This window comes from Polypterus senegalus, chromosome 3, assembly GCF_016835505.1.
Source record: "Polypterus senegalus isolate Bchr_013 chromosome 3, ASM1683550v1, whole genome shotgun sequence".
NCBI lineage: Eukaryota > Metazoa > Chordata > Cladistia > Polypteriformes > Polypteridae > Polypterus > Polypterus senegalus.
The window spans coordinates 91,478,225-91,494,050 of NC_053156.1; the positions used below are offsets into that span (position 1 = coordinate 91,478,225).

Genomic DNA, 15,826 nt, shown 5'->3' on the forward strand with positions numbered 1-15,826 from the left:
AAATGCAAAACCTCAGAACTGGCCCTGAGTAAAGTAATATGACTTAATATTTCTCAGAAATTTCTATATAACACATTTTAATTTATGACTCTATCTATTGGTTCAGGTAGTAACCTACAGAAGATTATTCATGCTAAAATAAATACAACTCAATATGTTAACTACATTGCAATGCAATACAAGTGCATGTGATGCATTATTTTTGACACATTTTTATCGTGTCACAACTAAAAACGTATCATCCAATTTATCAGTTACTTTTCATTGTGATACACAATTTTTGCGTCAGTTTAAAATGAAATACAAAGTGTATTGTTTTTTAATTCATTGTCTTTAGATCGTGTGCCATAACAAAAGCAAATCAGACATATTTTATTTCGCTTAGCAGCTGCTCTGAGCATATTGCATTTTGATTCAAGACCTTGCATTAATCATGTCAAAACTGAATGTAATCAAATGACCAATCAGAGTCAAAAGATTGGGCAAGGAACGTTAAAAGTTGGCGTAAGAGGCGTTCTACTTTTAAACATTTCCGTCTTCATGTGGCAAGCATAAGTTTCATCAATGTTGAGTGATTAACTGATGTGGTGAGCAATATGTTTTAGGTCTCACTGACAAAGTTTACTGTTATGTTAAGTTGTCTAAATAATGTGTTATATTTACATTAAATCATATTGCTCCATTCTTCTTCTGATAATCCTGACTGATAAATCAAGAACTTTAGCAGTAACTGGTATTGTATCCCCATGTACATGTATTTACAAACTATATTTAGGGGAGTATTGGTGTATGGGCAACCTGACTGATGATCTATATAATTGTATGCTGTAGCTCTTTGGTACAATAGCTCTTGAGTGTGTTCAAAGGATGGTAATGTAGCAGCTGGAAATTCTTCTTCTGTTGCTGCTTCTATTATACCAGCTCTTTCCGGCAACCAGTCAACATGGAAGAGAATGAAACTGTCATTTACTGTATAGTGCCAGCTTCCCCTCTTCAATGAGATGGCAGATCCCTTGATAACTCCCATTCCCCATCTTTAGCATTTGGTGAACACTCCAGTTGTTCATGATCCTTGACATACCTTTTGATGCTAATTGATCATCTGACTACTTTCAGCTTTGGCATGACTAATGCATGGTTTTGAATTGAAATGCAGTATATGTAGTGAGGACTAATCTATTTTATTAGCATCATGAAATGTTTCTGCAAGATTGTTTCCTTATAAAAGGGGCATTCTAGCCTAAGTAGCTAATTTCAGATGTTGACCAAATGAACTTGTAATAAAGTTTCTGGCTTATGAAATTCTATGGTGATAGTGAAACATGATTCATGCTGCTAGGTACATGCAATTGGGACAGAGAAACAATAACGCTTGTAGCACAGCCTTGCCAGTCTTCCTGAGGGAAATATACGAGTTTTTTGTTGGTACTATGGTCTGTCACCCCATAGAGTGCGATCAGCCACATGATCCCAGAGTGGAGAGCACATTCAGGTGAGTACACAGTCAAGCAAACATACTAATGATAAAAATGAATAATTTAACAAGTCAATAATCCAAAACAGAATCCAAAATACACATGGTCAGAGAGAGAAAGCAAAAAAAAAACACAGGCAAAATCTTCTAAAACCACTAGCAAAAAGAATCCAAAGACAGACAAAACAAGGGTAGAAAAAGGAATTCCAAGAATAGAATTAAATCATTAAACAAAACTTAAAAATCCAAAGAACTTAGCAATGGTCAAAATAATAGAACAGTGAAACTCATTAAACCAAGGTGAACACTGGCAAATGGCTGAGACAAAGTCATAAATGTGTGAAGATTTTTATGTCCCAAGCCCCTTCTTCATGTAACTGCTGTCTAGCTGCCAACATACAGACCAAAGGAAGGGGGTTTGTATGATAAAATGGGTAAAAGGAAGGGTCAAGGTCAAAGATCCAGCCTATCCCTGGCACACCGAGTATAAATCAGTATTGACTGTCCTCTAACAAAGCTGCACTGAACAGACTGATGATACACTGTCTCTTTTGTTGTGGTTAACAAATTATTATTAGCCAAAGTAAGACAACAAAAACGCAATGTAGAATTCACATAAAGCGTATGGCAAAACACTTAACCACAGATGCCCACCCCTCTCTTTACCCGCCCAATGCACAACCACCCTGAAAAGTGGCAAACTTGGTACTAAGTCCAAAAGGACCTGCAAGAACCAGAAGTGTAACCACTGAAAAGGAAGAAAAAAAGAAAAGAAATACGTTTCATGGACGAACAATTGCCCTAAATTAGTGGAGCTGGGTGGACAGTTTATCCCAGTAGCTGAGAGTTCTGGATGTAAAACTTGAAAAAGAAGATTTCCAAATGTGGGGAGAACACATTATAGGATGTTCCTGGCATGAGGCTAAAAACAACTTTGCTGCCAATGAAGCCAACATTATAAAGCCCTTCTGGAGGGAAGAGAAAAAAGTAAGAAACAAACAGTAACAGCAGCATTTTATGGGACATATGGATAGCATCTCAAAACAGAATTAAAGAGAGCCAACAACAGGGGGACAGTTTTAAAAAGATGTGGAGGAAAGTTCCAAGAGTATTGAGGGTGCAAAGGTGGCATATCAAACCAAATGAGATCAACTGATCAGTGCTGAGAGTTGGATATAATCCAACAATAATGCTGGGAATCAGTTTTTTGGAGTTTCAGCACATTTGATTGGGAAGATTACAGAGCAGATTAAAAATAACAAGGAGAGATTTGGGAGAAGCTTTTTACATATACAGTAGAAGGGACACTAGTTTAGACTTAGTGAGAATGATGTTGCAAAATAGCTTGGGCTTTATGATTATGTCCATTTTGTGGCATTGCTGTGATGTTACTTAAGAATGGTCATCAGAAAACTTAATTCTTCAACATTTGTGCTAGAGATCAGGGCTTACTTGGAGGATGACAAATCTATCCATATGTCTTAGCAACCTGATAATAATATACCGTCAACTTATTGATATTTACCCCAACAAGCGTTGGGATACAACATTTTGCTAACAATCATGGTCTTATCTCCACCACTTTCACTTTGAAGAATTTAACTCCTGCCAGCAATCAGAGAGAGATCACTGTCTCAAGGGGACACATTGGTGTTGATGAATGATACTTCACTGGATATATTTTCTTGCTGTTTTTCAAAGGCTTTCACTTAAGTTTGTAAATCAGTATAGATAGAATGAATAGTGTGATTTAAAGTGTAACACTGTTTATTTATTATGTTTCTCAGTTCGGTCATCATAGTGTTGATGTCTGGAGTTTCACCAGATTGGGAACACTGTGTATACTTAGTGCTTATGTTCTTTATTGTAGAAGAAATCTGGAAAGACTTTTCAATATTCACATTTTATAATTTGAGACTGTATACTTAACAACAGCTTTGATGAGAATAGCCCATTCAGCTCCACATAGTTCCACAAATTCTCTCAAGCTTACTATTGTGATGGAAGGCCGGAGGTTCAGTTTGGCCGGTGACGTCCCCAAAAGAAAAGAGTGGAGGAAGGCAGCTTTTTCAGAGCACTGCATTCCCCGGGACGCTAGGTGGCAGCTCCCCTGGATGGCAACGATTCCCCAGATTCCCTCAAAGCATCCTGGGATGTGAAGTCCGTTTCCTCAGCCCTGTTGGGTGCCATGGGTGCCGCCAGGGGGAGTTCACCAAGAACCTGGGGACTACTACTGTTACGAGGACGGAAGCCCGCAACTACTTGAGGAAGGATGATGTGGCGTTTGACCTGGAGAAGGAACACTTCCAGGTTATGGACTATTAAAGGACTTTGGGAAACCCAGCAAAGAGAACCGGAGTTGGGTGATAGAGTGACAGAGCTGCTGGGTGGAGAGGAGGATTGTGATTATTGATTATTGTTTATTACTATTATTATAATTGATTTGAGAATTGTGGAGTGTGTGGTGCTTTGTGCACTTTATTTAAGAAAATTATTAAAATTCTTCTTAGTGCTTTTAAACGTGTGTCCTGGACGTCTGTCTGGTGGGTTTAACGGGGCAACAGCACCTCTAACATCCACACTGTATGTTTTCAAAATATTGTGAAGTTGAGTTTTGATAATTTCCCAATGATCCTTTTAGTTGTGCTATTTGGGGAATTGCTCCTTCTGTTTACAGTACTTTGTAGAAATATATTGAATTATTCAGATATATAAATATAGTAGAAAACAGAAAAAGTCTGTACAATTTTTACACATTATACTGCAGTGTCAAATGCAAAAAAATGATCACCACCTTTCTATTATCTATGTCTGTAATAATTGGTAGCTTTTGGAATAACAGTTTTATACATATTTCAGAAAATGTATTTAAGGTTACCTATATTTCATTACCCCATATATCTATATGTCACGAATACGAAAAATGTTCTCAGGTGTTCCCTCCTCTCAGCTACATTTCCTTCTGCTGCATTCAGAGTGCAGAGTGATGGTGTCATTGATAGCTGAATTGAAGAAGAAGAAGAAGAAGAAGAAGAAGAAGAAGAATTCTCCCCTCACTAATGACCAGTCAAGGTTTGCATGAGAGGGTGCCTTATTTTCACAGTGGGCTCTCACCATTTAGACTCACTATGCTACCGCTAAATTCTTTTCTTACCAATTATTTATACTTAAAAAAAATCAAGAAAGGGCCAAGTGCAAAGCTCTTAGTAGCATCTAACACAAGAAAGGAACATAAAACTAGTTGGGGTGTCAGTCCATTCCACAAAGGAATTATGACATTTAAATAAATACAAACATGCACTGAATATGTACAGTATAAGCCATTTTTAATTTTATAAAACAGAAAACAACAGAATTACAGATTAAAAGGATCTCAACAATATCTGGATATTGATAGTAGAAGTAAACTCATTTATCACTTTAACAAAATACTGAATGATGCAAAGAGTTGTTATGGTAGATACTATTGTAAAGAACACAGGACTACAAACTAAGGGTTATATGTTCTGTATAGAGTTTGTTTCAATCTCCAAAATGTATTTTAACGTAAGATCTTTATATAGCAGGACCAGTATCAAGGCGATGTCTTTGTAAAGTATGCATGTTCTCCCTGACACGAACAGAGATTTCTATGGCTCCTTCCCTTCCAAAGAAGGTTAACTGGTGCCTCTACATGGCCCGAGTGTGACAAGTCTGAGTGTATGGGGGAGAGGGCTGTGTAATAGGCTGGCACTCCATCTAGTGTTGGTTCTTCTCTTTCACTTGATGTTGTTGGTTCTGGTGACCTATTCAAGCAGTGAAAAATTAATTTAGTTTAGGCCACAAGAATGCTGTTTAATTCCCACCTTCATCCGGTTGTGTGGCATGCTACAAGTCACTTAATCTTTCTGTGCAAAAAGCAAAGAGCAGCTGTGCTACTGATCTGTATTTTTCAGATGGTGTTTACTTTAGAGAGAGGATAAATTAAACATAAAAGGATTTTGTGCACGATTGTGCCAAGGAAAAGTGTGGCACCTGGTTCATTGTTGGGTATTGAACAGTTTCTCTATGCTATGAATGAATTTATGCAGAGAGTTAATACCTTGTACTCAGCAACCACTAGAAGACAGATGCACAAATCCAAAACAGCAAATAAAGCATACAGTATTTATGTCCTACACTGCTTCATACAAAGCAGAATTGCATAATGTACTGGTAACAGCACGCAAAGTCCAATCAAGATATCAGAAGTTGATTTTCTCTGGAATCTGTGTAGATTGGCCTTGTTATGGAATGTCATCCTACCCAGGACTGGCACCTGCCTTGCTCCTAGTGTTCCCAGTAAACCAAAAATGGGTTAATTGGGTTTGATAATGTAATGTTATGTCTAATGTCTGGGCCTGGGTTTTGTTACATTCATATTGTGTGGTGGAGATTTTTGACATGTATCATCTTTACAATATAATGCAGAGTGCAATTGCTAGCTATGTTTCTTACAGCTCCAGGGATTTGTGCTGCATTAATGGCCTTGTGCCCAATAATATCTGAGTAGGTTCCATTTTACAGAAAATTTGTAATGGCAAAATCTGGTTCAGAAACAAACAGATGCAAATATTTACCCCATTCAGAGATTGACAATTTGCTATATGCAAGTAAAAATAAATTGATTATCAATCTGATACAAATATCATATTGAAATTTTTCACAAATATATTAAACTATGGAAAACAGCCCCACAGGGTGACGTACAAAGTTAATTTTTTTCATGTATTATTTTGGGGCAGCATGGCAGAACAGTGATTAGAGCTTTTGCCCCACAGCACTATAGACTTGGATTTATATGTGGCCTGAGCACAACAGTCTATACGTTCTGAATGTGTGTTGCTCTAAGTTCTCTAGTTATTATCTCACACATTTTAAATTCTGTGCAGTTATTTTCCACTGTAAATCAACCCAGTGTGAGAGTGGGTATACCCTGTGATAGATAGGGGCCCCACCCAGGGTTGGATCTCACGTTGTCAAGCTAGGCCCTGGCTCCCTCTGAATCTGAACTGAATGAGATGGATGGAAAAACGATTATGAGATTGATTATGTAAAACCTGCGGTGGGCTGGCACCCTGCCCGGGGTTTGTTTCATGCCTTGCGCCCCTATGTTGGCTGGGATTGGCTCCAGCAGACCCCCGTGACCCGGTAGTTAGGATATAGCGGGTTGGATAATAAATGGATGGATGGATTATATAAAACTGTCAAATTATGTTCTCAACCATTGTGTATCCAAAATATGTCTTCAGAATTTAGATATCATATTGGAATTGCTTCCTTATAAGAAGATTTGCAATTATTTTCAAGGGATTTACAAGAAAAAAATACTTAAGTCTGAGATTAGTTTTAAGTCTTATTGCCCACCAATGTATTTGAATCTATCCAAGATATTTTCTGTCCCAGTAGACATGTTATGTGATTTTTCCTCTTCCAAGTGAGACACAAGGTATACACATTTCAAAAAAAAATATTTATGCACATATTCATGGTGGAACCAAAATTTAATGTGCCTCTGAGTAGTGCGGCAGCACTAAACAGATGCCGTTAGTCGCAATTAAACCAGCAACTAAGGCATGAAATTGAACAGTTGTGTGCAGCCATCCCAGCAGAAACCTTGGCGAATGTTTTGTCACTCAGTTTTTCACTGCTGCCTAGAAGTCGGCGGTGGTCATCTGCGCTAATTCACTATGTGCTACAAACTGTTAATTTCACTGTGTCCTAGGTAGCAACCTTTTGTTAATTATGTAATGTGAATTTTTTCTTTTTTATAACCAAAGGATAACTTCTGTACTACAGTACTGCTCTTTTAATTCCTTTTGTAAATAAAATAAAAATAAAAAAAATCCAACACCTGCTCTTAAAAGAGCTAACATTGGAGGTTCAAACCAACCACTGTATAGCTTCTATTGTCAATCCTTATTCTGGGAAATTATTAGGCACCTAAACCATTTACTTCTTAGAAGCAATTAAAATTTGTATTAAAAAAAACCAAACTGTAATGCTCGCTCTTAAAACTTGAAATTCTGAAAAGTAAATATTTTAAGTCTAATTGACTCCCTCAGTTTAAGTTCCTCGAGATAACAAGGCTCTGTTCTTTCAATGTGAAGGTTACATGACGATTTAATTGAATTACTTTATGTAGAAGGAAGTATATGGCAACTTCAATGTTTCAAAGCTAAATTAGATTACTCTGGAAAGAAAGATGGGGAGGGGAGCTGGGGGTGGTTGGCGGGGTTTTGGAGATGAAGGGAGTCTCAATACAATAATTTATTTTATTATAGCTCAGTATTAAAATCAATACTTATTGATTGAAGTCCTGCTAAAGGTAGTACATATATCCGCTTCTCCAGTCCCTGTAAAGTAGCAGTGCAGTGTGGCTTGGAAATCCCACAGAAAAGAACAGAAGACTTATGCAGAGTGCTGAAGTTGTACACAATAGCAAAAGCTTAAAATGAAAATAGCTCCAGTGGAGCAATACTAATACATTTGACACAGCCTCTGCCCTGTTATTATGCAGAGAAGCTTGTGGTTATCCCTTTTTAAAATTAGGTTTTTTTTTTTCTTCTCTCCCTCCATCTACACAGAATCACCGTGATGAAAAAGAACCATTTTTCTTATGGCAAACACATCCTTCTCTCGTGAATTTTTGCCACTGTTTACGGTTCCACATTTTTATCAGCACTCAGCTGCATGAAGGCTTCAATTAGTTCTTGATGAATGATCCCATAAGATCTTGTACTTTCATTTCCCCTGTTACCAGACATTTCAGTACACATTATAAAATGAAATATAATTGTGATTTGGCTGAAGAATCGCTTTTTCTCAGCTTTGTAAGGAGCAGCTAGAAACGGTTTAAATATGCATTGCATTGTGGAACACTAATACAAACAACACATAAAGTAAATCTGCTTCTGGGTGGGAATTAGGGGGCCATTGATATCATAGAGGTTTAAAAATACTTAATTTAAAGATATGTGTTTTAGATTGTCTTGGGAAAATAAAAAAAGGAAATACGTGCCTGAAATTAAAAGAAAAAAAAAGTTCCCAAACACATGTTTCATCTCATTGAGCCGCATCAGTCATTACACATCTGCTTCCTAGTTTTCTTCACACTGAACACCTACAATTATCCCTACATGAATTTTCACCTGTATCAGCAAGGTATATAAAACAGGTAAAAATGTGTAGATCTTTAGCACAATTAAAAAGGAAACACATGGTGTAAATTCATGCTGTGAGAACCTGTCAAAAGGCCTTATAGCTATGCACAGATGTATACTATAATATTAAAAAAAAAAAAACATCAGGAAGAGAACTCAGTTGTTTAACAGTGAATCGAGGAGCATTTCCACAAAGTTACTAGAAACTGTAATGCCAGACTGAAAAGCACATACAACCCAAAGTAAGTATTAACAATGCAAAAATACTTGGTCTGCACTATTATAACGCCTGCGTAAAATATTGATGTATTTATCACTTTGTTGTTTTTCACATTCATATATTTGGAAAATTTATACATTCCAGGTCAGCGGTTTAATGTGAGCTTCTTTGGATCTGCCTCAGATGCTTGTTCTGAATAAAGCTCTTCTCAAAGCATCTTTCTTCTTTTTTGTAATCCTCACTATGCCAAGCAGCAGGTCCCCACTGGGAAACAAGACTCAAGGGTAATCAACCGTGCAGTTGGCAGCAAAAGGGTCATTAAAATGGCACTGTTTTTCTTCAAATATGTGAGTGCTAGCTCTTCTTCCACAAGAGCATAGTCTTTGGACTAAGACGGAGAAACTTGCTGATATCTCAGCTGGTATTTGGTGAAGCAGGCCCAAAGAAACAGTATTACCTTGCATTAGCTTGTCACAGATAATAAGTGTGAACGCTGAGCTACTCAGAATGTAGAGGAAATCCTGGCAGTGGACAAAATATGGCTCGTTTCTGCCATGGGGGTACTTCATTTCATAATAAACATTAACAAAAGGAAGAATAACTAGTAAATGATTACATTCAATTTGAATTAGATAATAATAGTGGAAGTTCAGACAGAAAACTGCCTCATAAAGTGAAATAAGGGGGAACAAGGGAGGACTCAGAACCCCCTTAATGATTCAGAAACTTTCCTGAAAGGGACATTTGCTAAATGTCAGAGGGATTCTGTTATAATTTAAGTGATTTTGAATAATTGAATTCCAATGAAGTTAAATTAAAAAAATAAGAGTATAAAGGAAACATTTTTGTTATAAATTCTTATTGTATGCAATTATTGTGTTTCATTTCTACTAAACATGTGCTAGCAATCAACTGGAATCAGAACTGGAATATCACAACCTAGTAAAATATTTTTAAGTATTCAGTTGAAAAGCACACCAACTTACAGGTCTTAATCAAGTGTTTGATCTTCTGAAAAAGTCTCCCATGACATTAATTATAAATTAAGTCTTAACTACTAATTTATGTATTTTCAAATCGAAAATATCAAGACAAAACTACCTCTCTAGATTGTATGGCAGGAGCTGTAGACACGCTAGCTGAGCCGCCTGCATTTTTCATGCATGAATTTGGACTTTGGAGTTTTTCTGTCCCAATGCATTTTTCCTCCTGATGAAATAAACTTGTACGCATTGTCTACATTGTGGAGCTGTTAATTTCACTTTTGTTTTGTTTTCATTTTTGATTTTATTATTGTTTAGTGTTTTTGTTGCAACTTTATTCTTAAACTTTTGCTGTTTTTTTTACCATGGTTAGAACAAAGCATTGGAATGATTACTACAAAAATCATCATGCAACGTGAGCATTGAAATGGTATTTAAAATGGTGATGCATGGAAAGTAATTGTTTAAGTTTAAGGACATTGAAAAAGATTTTCATAGTGGTTTAGATTTTGACTTGGAACAAAAACATTTTCTGGTTATAAATCTTCATATTTTATAATTTCCTTACCTTGGACACCATAGCATTCAAGCAAAAGACAACTTTCACCATCCAAGACTTAAATATGGATCCATAAAGTCTCAAAATCAGAAGTTCCCGAGCCAGCTTCAAGATTCTTTCTATCATTTTAGGCAACATGGTTCTAAATCTATTGCATAAGTGTTCCCTGGGTTGCTACATGCTTGGTCTGGGTGGTTGAGGGCTTTCTAGTCCCTTGGGATTCTTTCTGGCCCTGGTGCTCTCAGATTATCCACTTTTAAAGCATCATGTGAAGAGGATCCACTGTGTTTTGATCCGTCATTAGATACGCTGGCCTATAACTCTTGGCATATAACATTTAATTAGCAGGCAGCCAATAACATCTTGCCAGCTAGGGGAGCTTTCAAAGGTAGTGATCTGGCCTCATTGGAGTATGCCACTGGCATGTTTGTTCAAGTGCAAGTCAAGCTCCTTCTTTTAGAATTCTGCAGCTCTTTCAGGGGTAACAACAAAAGTGCTGAAGGATATAGGTGTCTCTTTGGACCCTGCTAAAGTGTTGTAGTTTAAAAAATCAGTGATCAGTGAATGTAACATAGGTAAGAGGGGTGCACATATAAATCAAGGTTAATAATTTAGGCCTTTACTGTATTAACTTGTCCACCAATATAATTAGAACCTTGGAGGATAAAATACCTTTTGTGGATATTTTTAACACGAAACAGTGCCATGAGGGATAAAACCAAAAAATAAATTCAATAAACAGTTAAAACCAAGAATAAAAGGCAGAACATGACTCAGCTTTCTCCCATCTCAGTTCCACCACTTCTCTCTCTCTTTCTTTCTCTGTCTCCCTTGCTCTCCCTCCAGGTCTGTTCAGCAGGCAGAAATGAACCCAGTCCCGATTTTGGTTCCAATCCCAAGTAACCTCTGCTGGTATCTGCTGGGAGCTCCTGACTCTGGCTCCCTTTTCCTGCCACCTCTTTTGGTTTCTGCAGATCACCCGGAACCCATGCCTTTAACTCTACAGGGCTTATCCACTCCTGGAACGATTTTCCCTTCACTCCATTGTGGGGCATCCCCGACCATTTCAACTTATTTTACATGATTCTGCTGTCTCTACTTTCTCTCATGTTTTCATCTTCCTTTTTCCACTCTTTACTGTTCTAGTCAGACCCTTTATATAATCCTGTAAGTGCAGGTCCTGCACTAACTGACCTATGTAACTGCTAATGAGGAATGACAGCGCACATCACTTACCTGCATTTGTATATTTAAATAATCCATTCTTCTTATTAATGCTCTGTGGACACGCATCTTGCCTGCATACATCCAAACTCTAGTGTCTGGGAAGCACCATTTTAAAACAAAATCCTGCACCTGCTGTGTTTTACCATTGACCCATGATACAATACCACAAGATTTTAATTTTTAAGGCAATCAAAGCTTCAGGAGTGCAGAAACAGAAATGGTACTCTGTCATCTTAATAGCAAACACAGGACTTTCATTGGCTCCAGAAGTGACTTCTGGACTCAGCCAGAAGTAACGCTGCAATGGCATTTAAGGATGACTAACAGCCAAAGGCCCTTTATGTCTATAGTCAGTAGGCCATTTGATGTCAGGGATTACTGGTAGGAGTTAAAGGAGTCATAAGTGAGAGAAAGAGAGAGAGAGAAAGAAATGAAAGTGAAAGACAAGAGATGAGGAGAGTGTTTCATTTTGATTTTGAAGCAGGCAAGTTCAGAGTTATCCCACTGAGTTGACAGGGATCAATAAGATTAAGCAGACCCACAGAAACTAAAATTTAACTTCTCTTCTGCTTGACTTTGGGTTCTGCAAGTGCCTATTCCTACCCTGTGTTCATTTATTTAAAAAAAACACAATTGTTATACATTTGGCATCCTTGGTGTCTTTCAGGTTAGGAGGGTCACTAAGAAAGTGTCCTATTTTTAAGACAATTTACTATAAATGTTGGGGGATCAGAGGAGCACAATCCTCTGTGTCCCTGGGAAAGCTTATGCCAGGGTACCGGAAAGGAGAGTTGTGAAACCTCAGATCTGGATTCTGGCCAGGACCAGCTATTTACCCAAATCAGGATTCTGGACGTGGCATGGAAGGATACCAAATCATTCTACATGTGTTTTGTGGACATAGAGAAGGCATATGAATGTGTTCCTCAGAGGATTTTGTAGGTGGTGCTGGGAGAGTATTGGGTTCCAATCTGCTTAACAAGCTACACCATCCCTTTATGATGACAGTGACAGTTGTGTTCACATACATGGAACAAATATCAGCATAATTTTCAGTGAGTGTGGGACTTTATCAGGGCTGTGCTTTGTGTCTGATTTTTATGGACAGATTATGAAGGTACAGCTGGTGGCCTTAGAATTATATCACTGCTTATTGCAGACAATATTGTCCCATTGGCTTTATCAGGCTGTGAACTCTAGCATGAACTGGGACGGTTAGCAACCAAGTGGGAAGTGGCAGAAATGAGGATCAGCACCTCCATATCTGAGGCTATGGTTCTCAGTAGGAAAATAAAGGTGGGCTGTCCTTCTTAAGTGGGAGGTGATTTCATTCCTCAAGTGGAGGGGTTTAAATATCTTGAGGTCTTGTTCACGAGTGAGGAGGAAAAGGGTTGGTAAGATTGACAGACGGATCAGGATGGAAAATGCAGATATGAGGTTGCTGTACTAAAAGTCTATCTATAGTGGTGAAGAATGAGCTGAGCCAGGAGGTAAAGCTCTCAGTTTACAAACTGATCTATGTCCCTATCCTCACCCATAGTCATGAGCTTTAGGTAATGACTAAAAGGATGAGATTGTAACTAAAATTAACTGTTTCCAAAGGATATCTGGGCTGTCTCAAACAGATAGGTTGAGGAGCACAGACATCCAGGAGTGGCCCAGAGTAGAGCCACTCACCCTCCGCATTGAGATGAGGCAGTTGAGGTGATTCGGGAATCTAATAAGGATATCTCCCTACTGAGGTTTTACAAGCATGATCAGTTGGAAAGAGACCCAGGGAAGACCCCACTGTGAGGATTATTTCTCTCAGATGGCTTTGAAATGTCTTGGGATCCCACAGTATGATTTGGCAGTTGTGACTGGGGAAAGAGACATATGGGCCTTGCTGCTAAAAATGTTTCCCCTGCAGCCTTATCTTGAATAAGCAGATGAGAATGAAAATCAACAAAAAGAGAAACTATTAAGTCAAGATATTATATGAGTAGCACCAGATTGGCCTGTACTGCTGATTTGACATTTTGCCAGTTTAACTCTGGGCAGAACTGTCATATTCTTCTAATGTGCTAAAAGTAGAGTAAATCAATGAAATACTACGCACAAGTTTAATTGAACCGAACCATCATACCAGACAATAATCAGATAAGTAAATAGGAACAGCACCATAATTATAAAATTTGGGTGGTAAACATTGGTGACAGCTTCTGTAGTAAATTATAACAAATAATGGAAACACATTTACAATACTGCCTATTATTGACATATAATATATTTATTTATTCTTCCACAAACTCTTCGATTCTCACCCATGTTATGGATCTTTTAAATTCATCAAAATGAAGAGATTTTCTCTTAGTTTTGTTTATCTATTTTGTCTTACATTGTGAACAACAAAATCAAAATGAATGCAGAGTTTATAAGATTTGGTTTAACAAATTCAGGGACCAGTTTGCATAAGCTATTGATGATTTCTCCTTTACTATTAGCAATAACTTTTGAATTAGGAAAGATATATTTTAAAGAATGACACTTTCCATATTGTCTATTCTAATAATTTGTAAAAAAAAAAAAAAAAAACAAGTTAAACAATAATGGTTCTAACCTTTAGGAATAATTAGCCATAAAATCATTTTCCAAATGTAGTAAATATAAAGAAAATCTTGAAAAACTTGCCATCATCGATAATGGTTACCACAACCCCTTTCCCAGTGATATTTCTTTTCCATACAGGCATGATATTGAGGTCAAATCTTTTAGGGCTTCCATATTGTCCTTGATTGTACTAAAATGAATAAAAAAAATTTAAATGAAATCAATAAAAAGATGGGCATCAAGCAAGCTATGAATCATTTGAAAAAGAAACATATTTTTGTGTCATCTGTAAAACAATAGTCTGGGCATAAATAGACAAGAATATAATGCAATGGGATAATATTTTTCTCAAAGGGATAGTTAAACATGATTATTTTTTGAAGGAACGGTGGCCTGATTTACCTAAAAACAGCAGGCATATGAATACATACTCTGTATTATTTCAAAGAGGTATAAAAAAGCTAGAATATTAAAATACAAATGGATGATTTATTCAAAGCACAATAATCAGGACTGTCAGCACCTTCATTTTTACCGCATATTTATGTGATTAAGTAAAATTCATAATGCAAAAGTTAATACTGTACTAGTATACTTTAAATAAACAAATAAATATAGTTTATTTGTGTAAATCCAGAACAATTTGTTACATGATTAGCCAGACTTTCTTATTATTTCTGTTTTGATGGCTTACACCATTGCAAATATTTCTAGCATTGATACAAGAAAAACCTTTGCAAGAATTTTCATATTTTGCAGGTAATAGAAGTTAAGTGAATTCCATAATTCAAATAATGACTGAGATGTGAGATGTGGGTCTTAAATCTTTCAGACCAAAATGATTTTCAACAGACTTTAGGTGGCTTTTAATAAAGTATCAAGACGCACCACTTTTTAAACAACCTGAAGCACAAACACATAATAAAAATAATAACAGTACTATATTTTAATTATTATAGCACCTTTTCCAATGCTCAAAACACATACCCACACACACTAGCTATATATTGTCTCTTTAATACAGTAGTGACCTTGGTTAGCTAATCATAATAAATGACTTAAATGTCTGCAAGACTAAAGGGCAGTAATTTGATATGTCACAGAACCACAAGATAATACCACTTCACATCACATTGGATCTTCACCTATCACCGTATCCACCCAAACATTATCTTCAGACAAATGTCCATGTCCATAGGGAGGGTGTATAGCTACTGTATTGTATTCATGGAACAGAAATCAGGAAAAACAAATGCACAAATAAAGTTAAGCAAGGACCTTGTCCTCTTAGGGCAAATGAGTTAAATCACAAATTGTTCAGATATGCAGATAGAGGAGGTAAAAAAACATGTATACAGAAAGGTCAAAATCAGACACAATACACAAAAGTAGGGGGTACACAAGATGCTAAGAAAATAACTCACTGAACTAAAGAGAAGCCTGCTTAAGAATTTTGCAATAAAAATGACTAAAGAGTGTTAGGTATTGTCAGTGTACTTGCAGTTGACAAGCAACAACGGAGGGTGTATCAAATTGTGCCATGAGTACAAAACTTGAGATAGACAAGGCAATGGTCTCAACATGGAAAATATC

The 15,826-nt window shown here is 36.9% G+C and overlaps 1 protein-coding gene across 1 annotated transcript in view; it reads right to left on the reverse strand.

The window, feature by feature from the left end:
* Nucleotides 1-2,302: 2,302 nt before the first annotated feature.
* Nucleotides 2,303-15,826, reverse strand: part of LOC120526580 (neuroendocrine convertase 1-like) — a 672,113-nt gene continuing 658,589 nt past the window's right edge. Inside the window, exons 6-7 of the mRNA XM_039749744.1 lie at nucleotides 14,315-14,423; nucleotides 2,303-2,442 (exon numbers count right to left, since the gene is read on the reverse strand). Of these exons, the coding sequence (XP_039605678.1) occupies nucleotides 2,303-2,442; nucleotides 14,315-14,423 (249 nt within the window). The remainder of the gene's footprint in view (nucleotides 2,443-14,314; nucleotides 14,424-15,826) is intronic.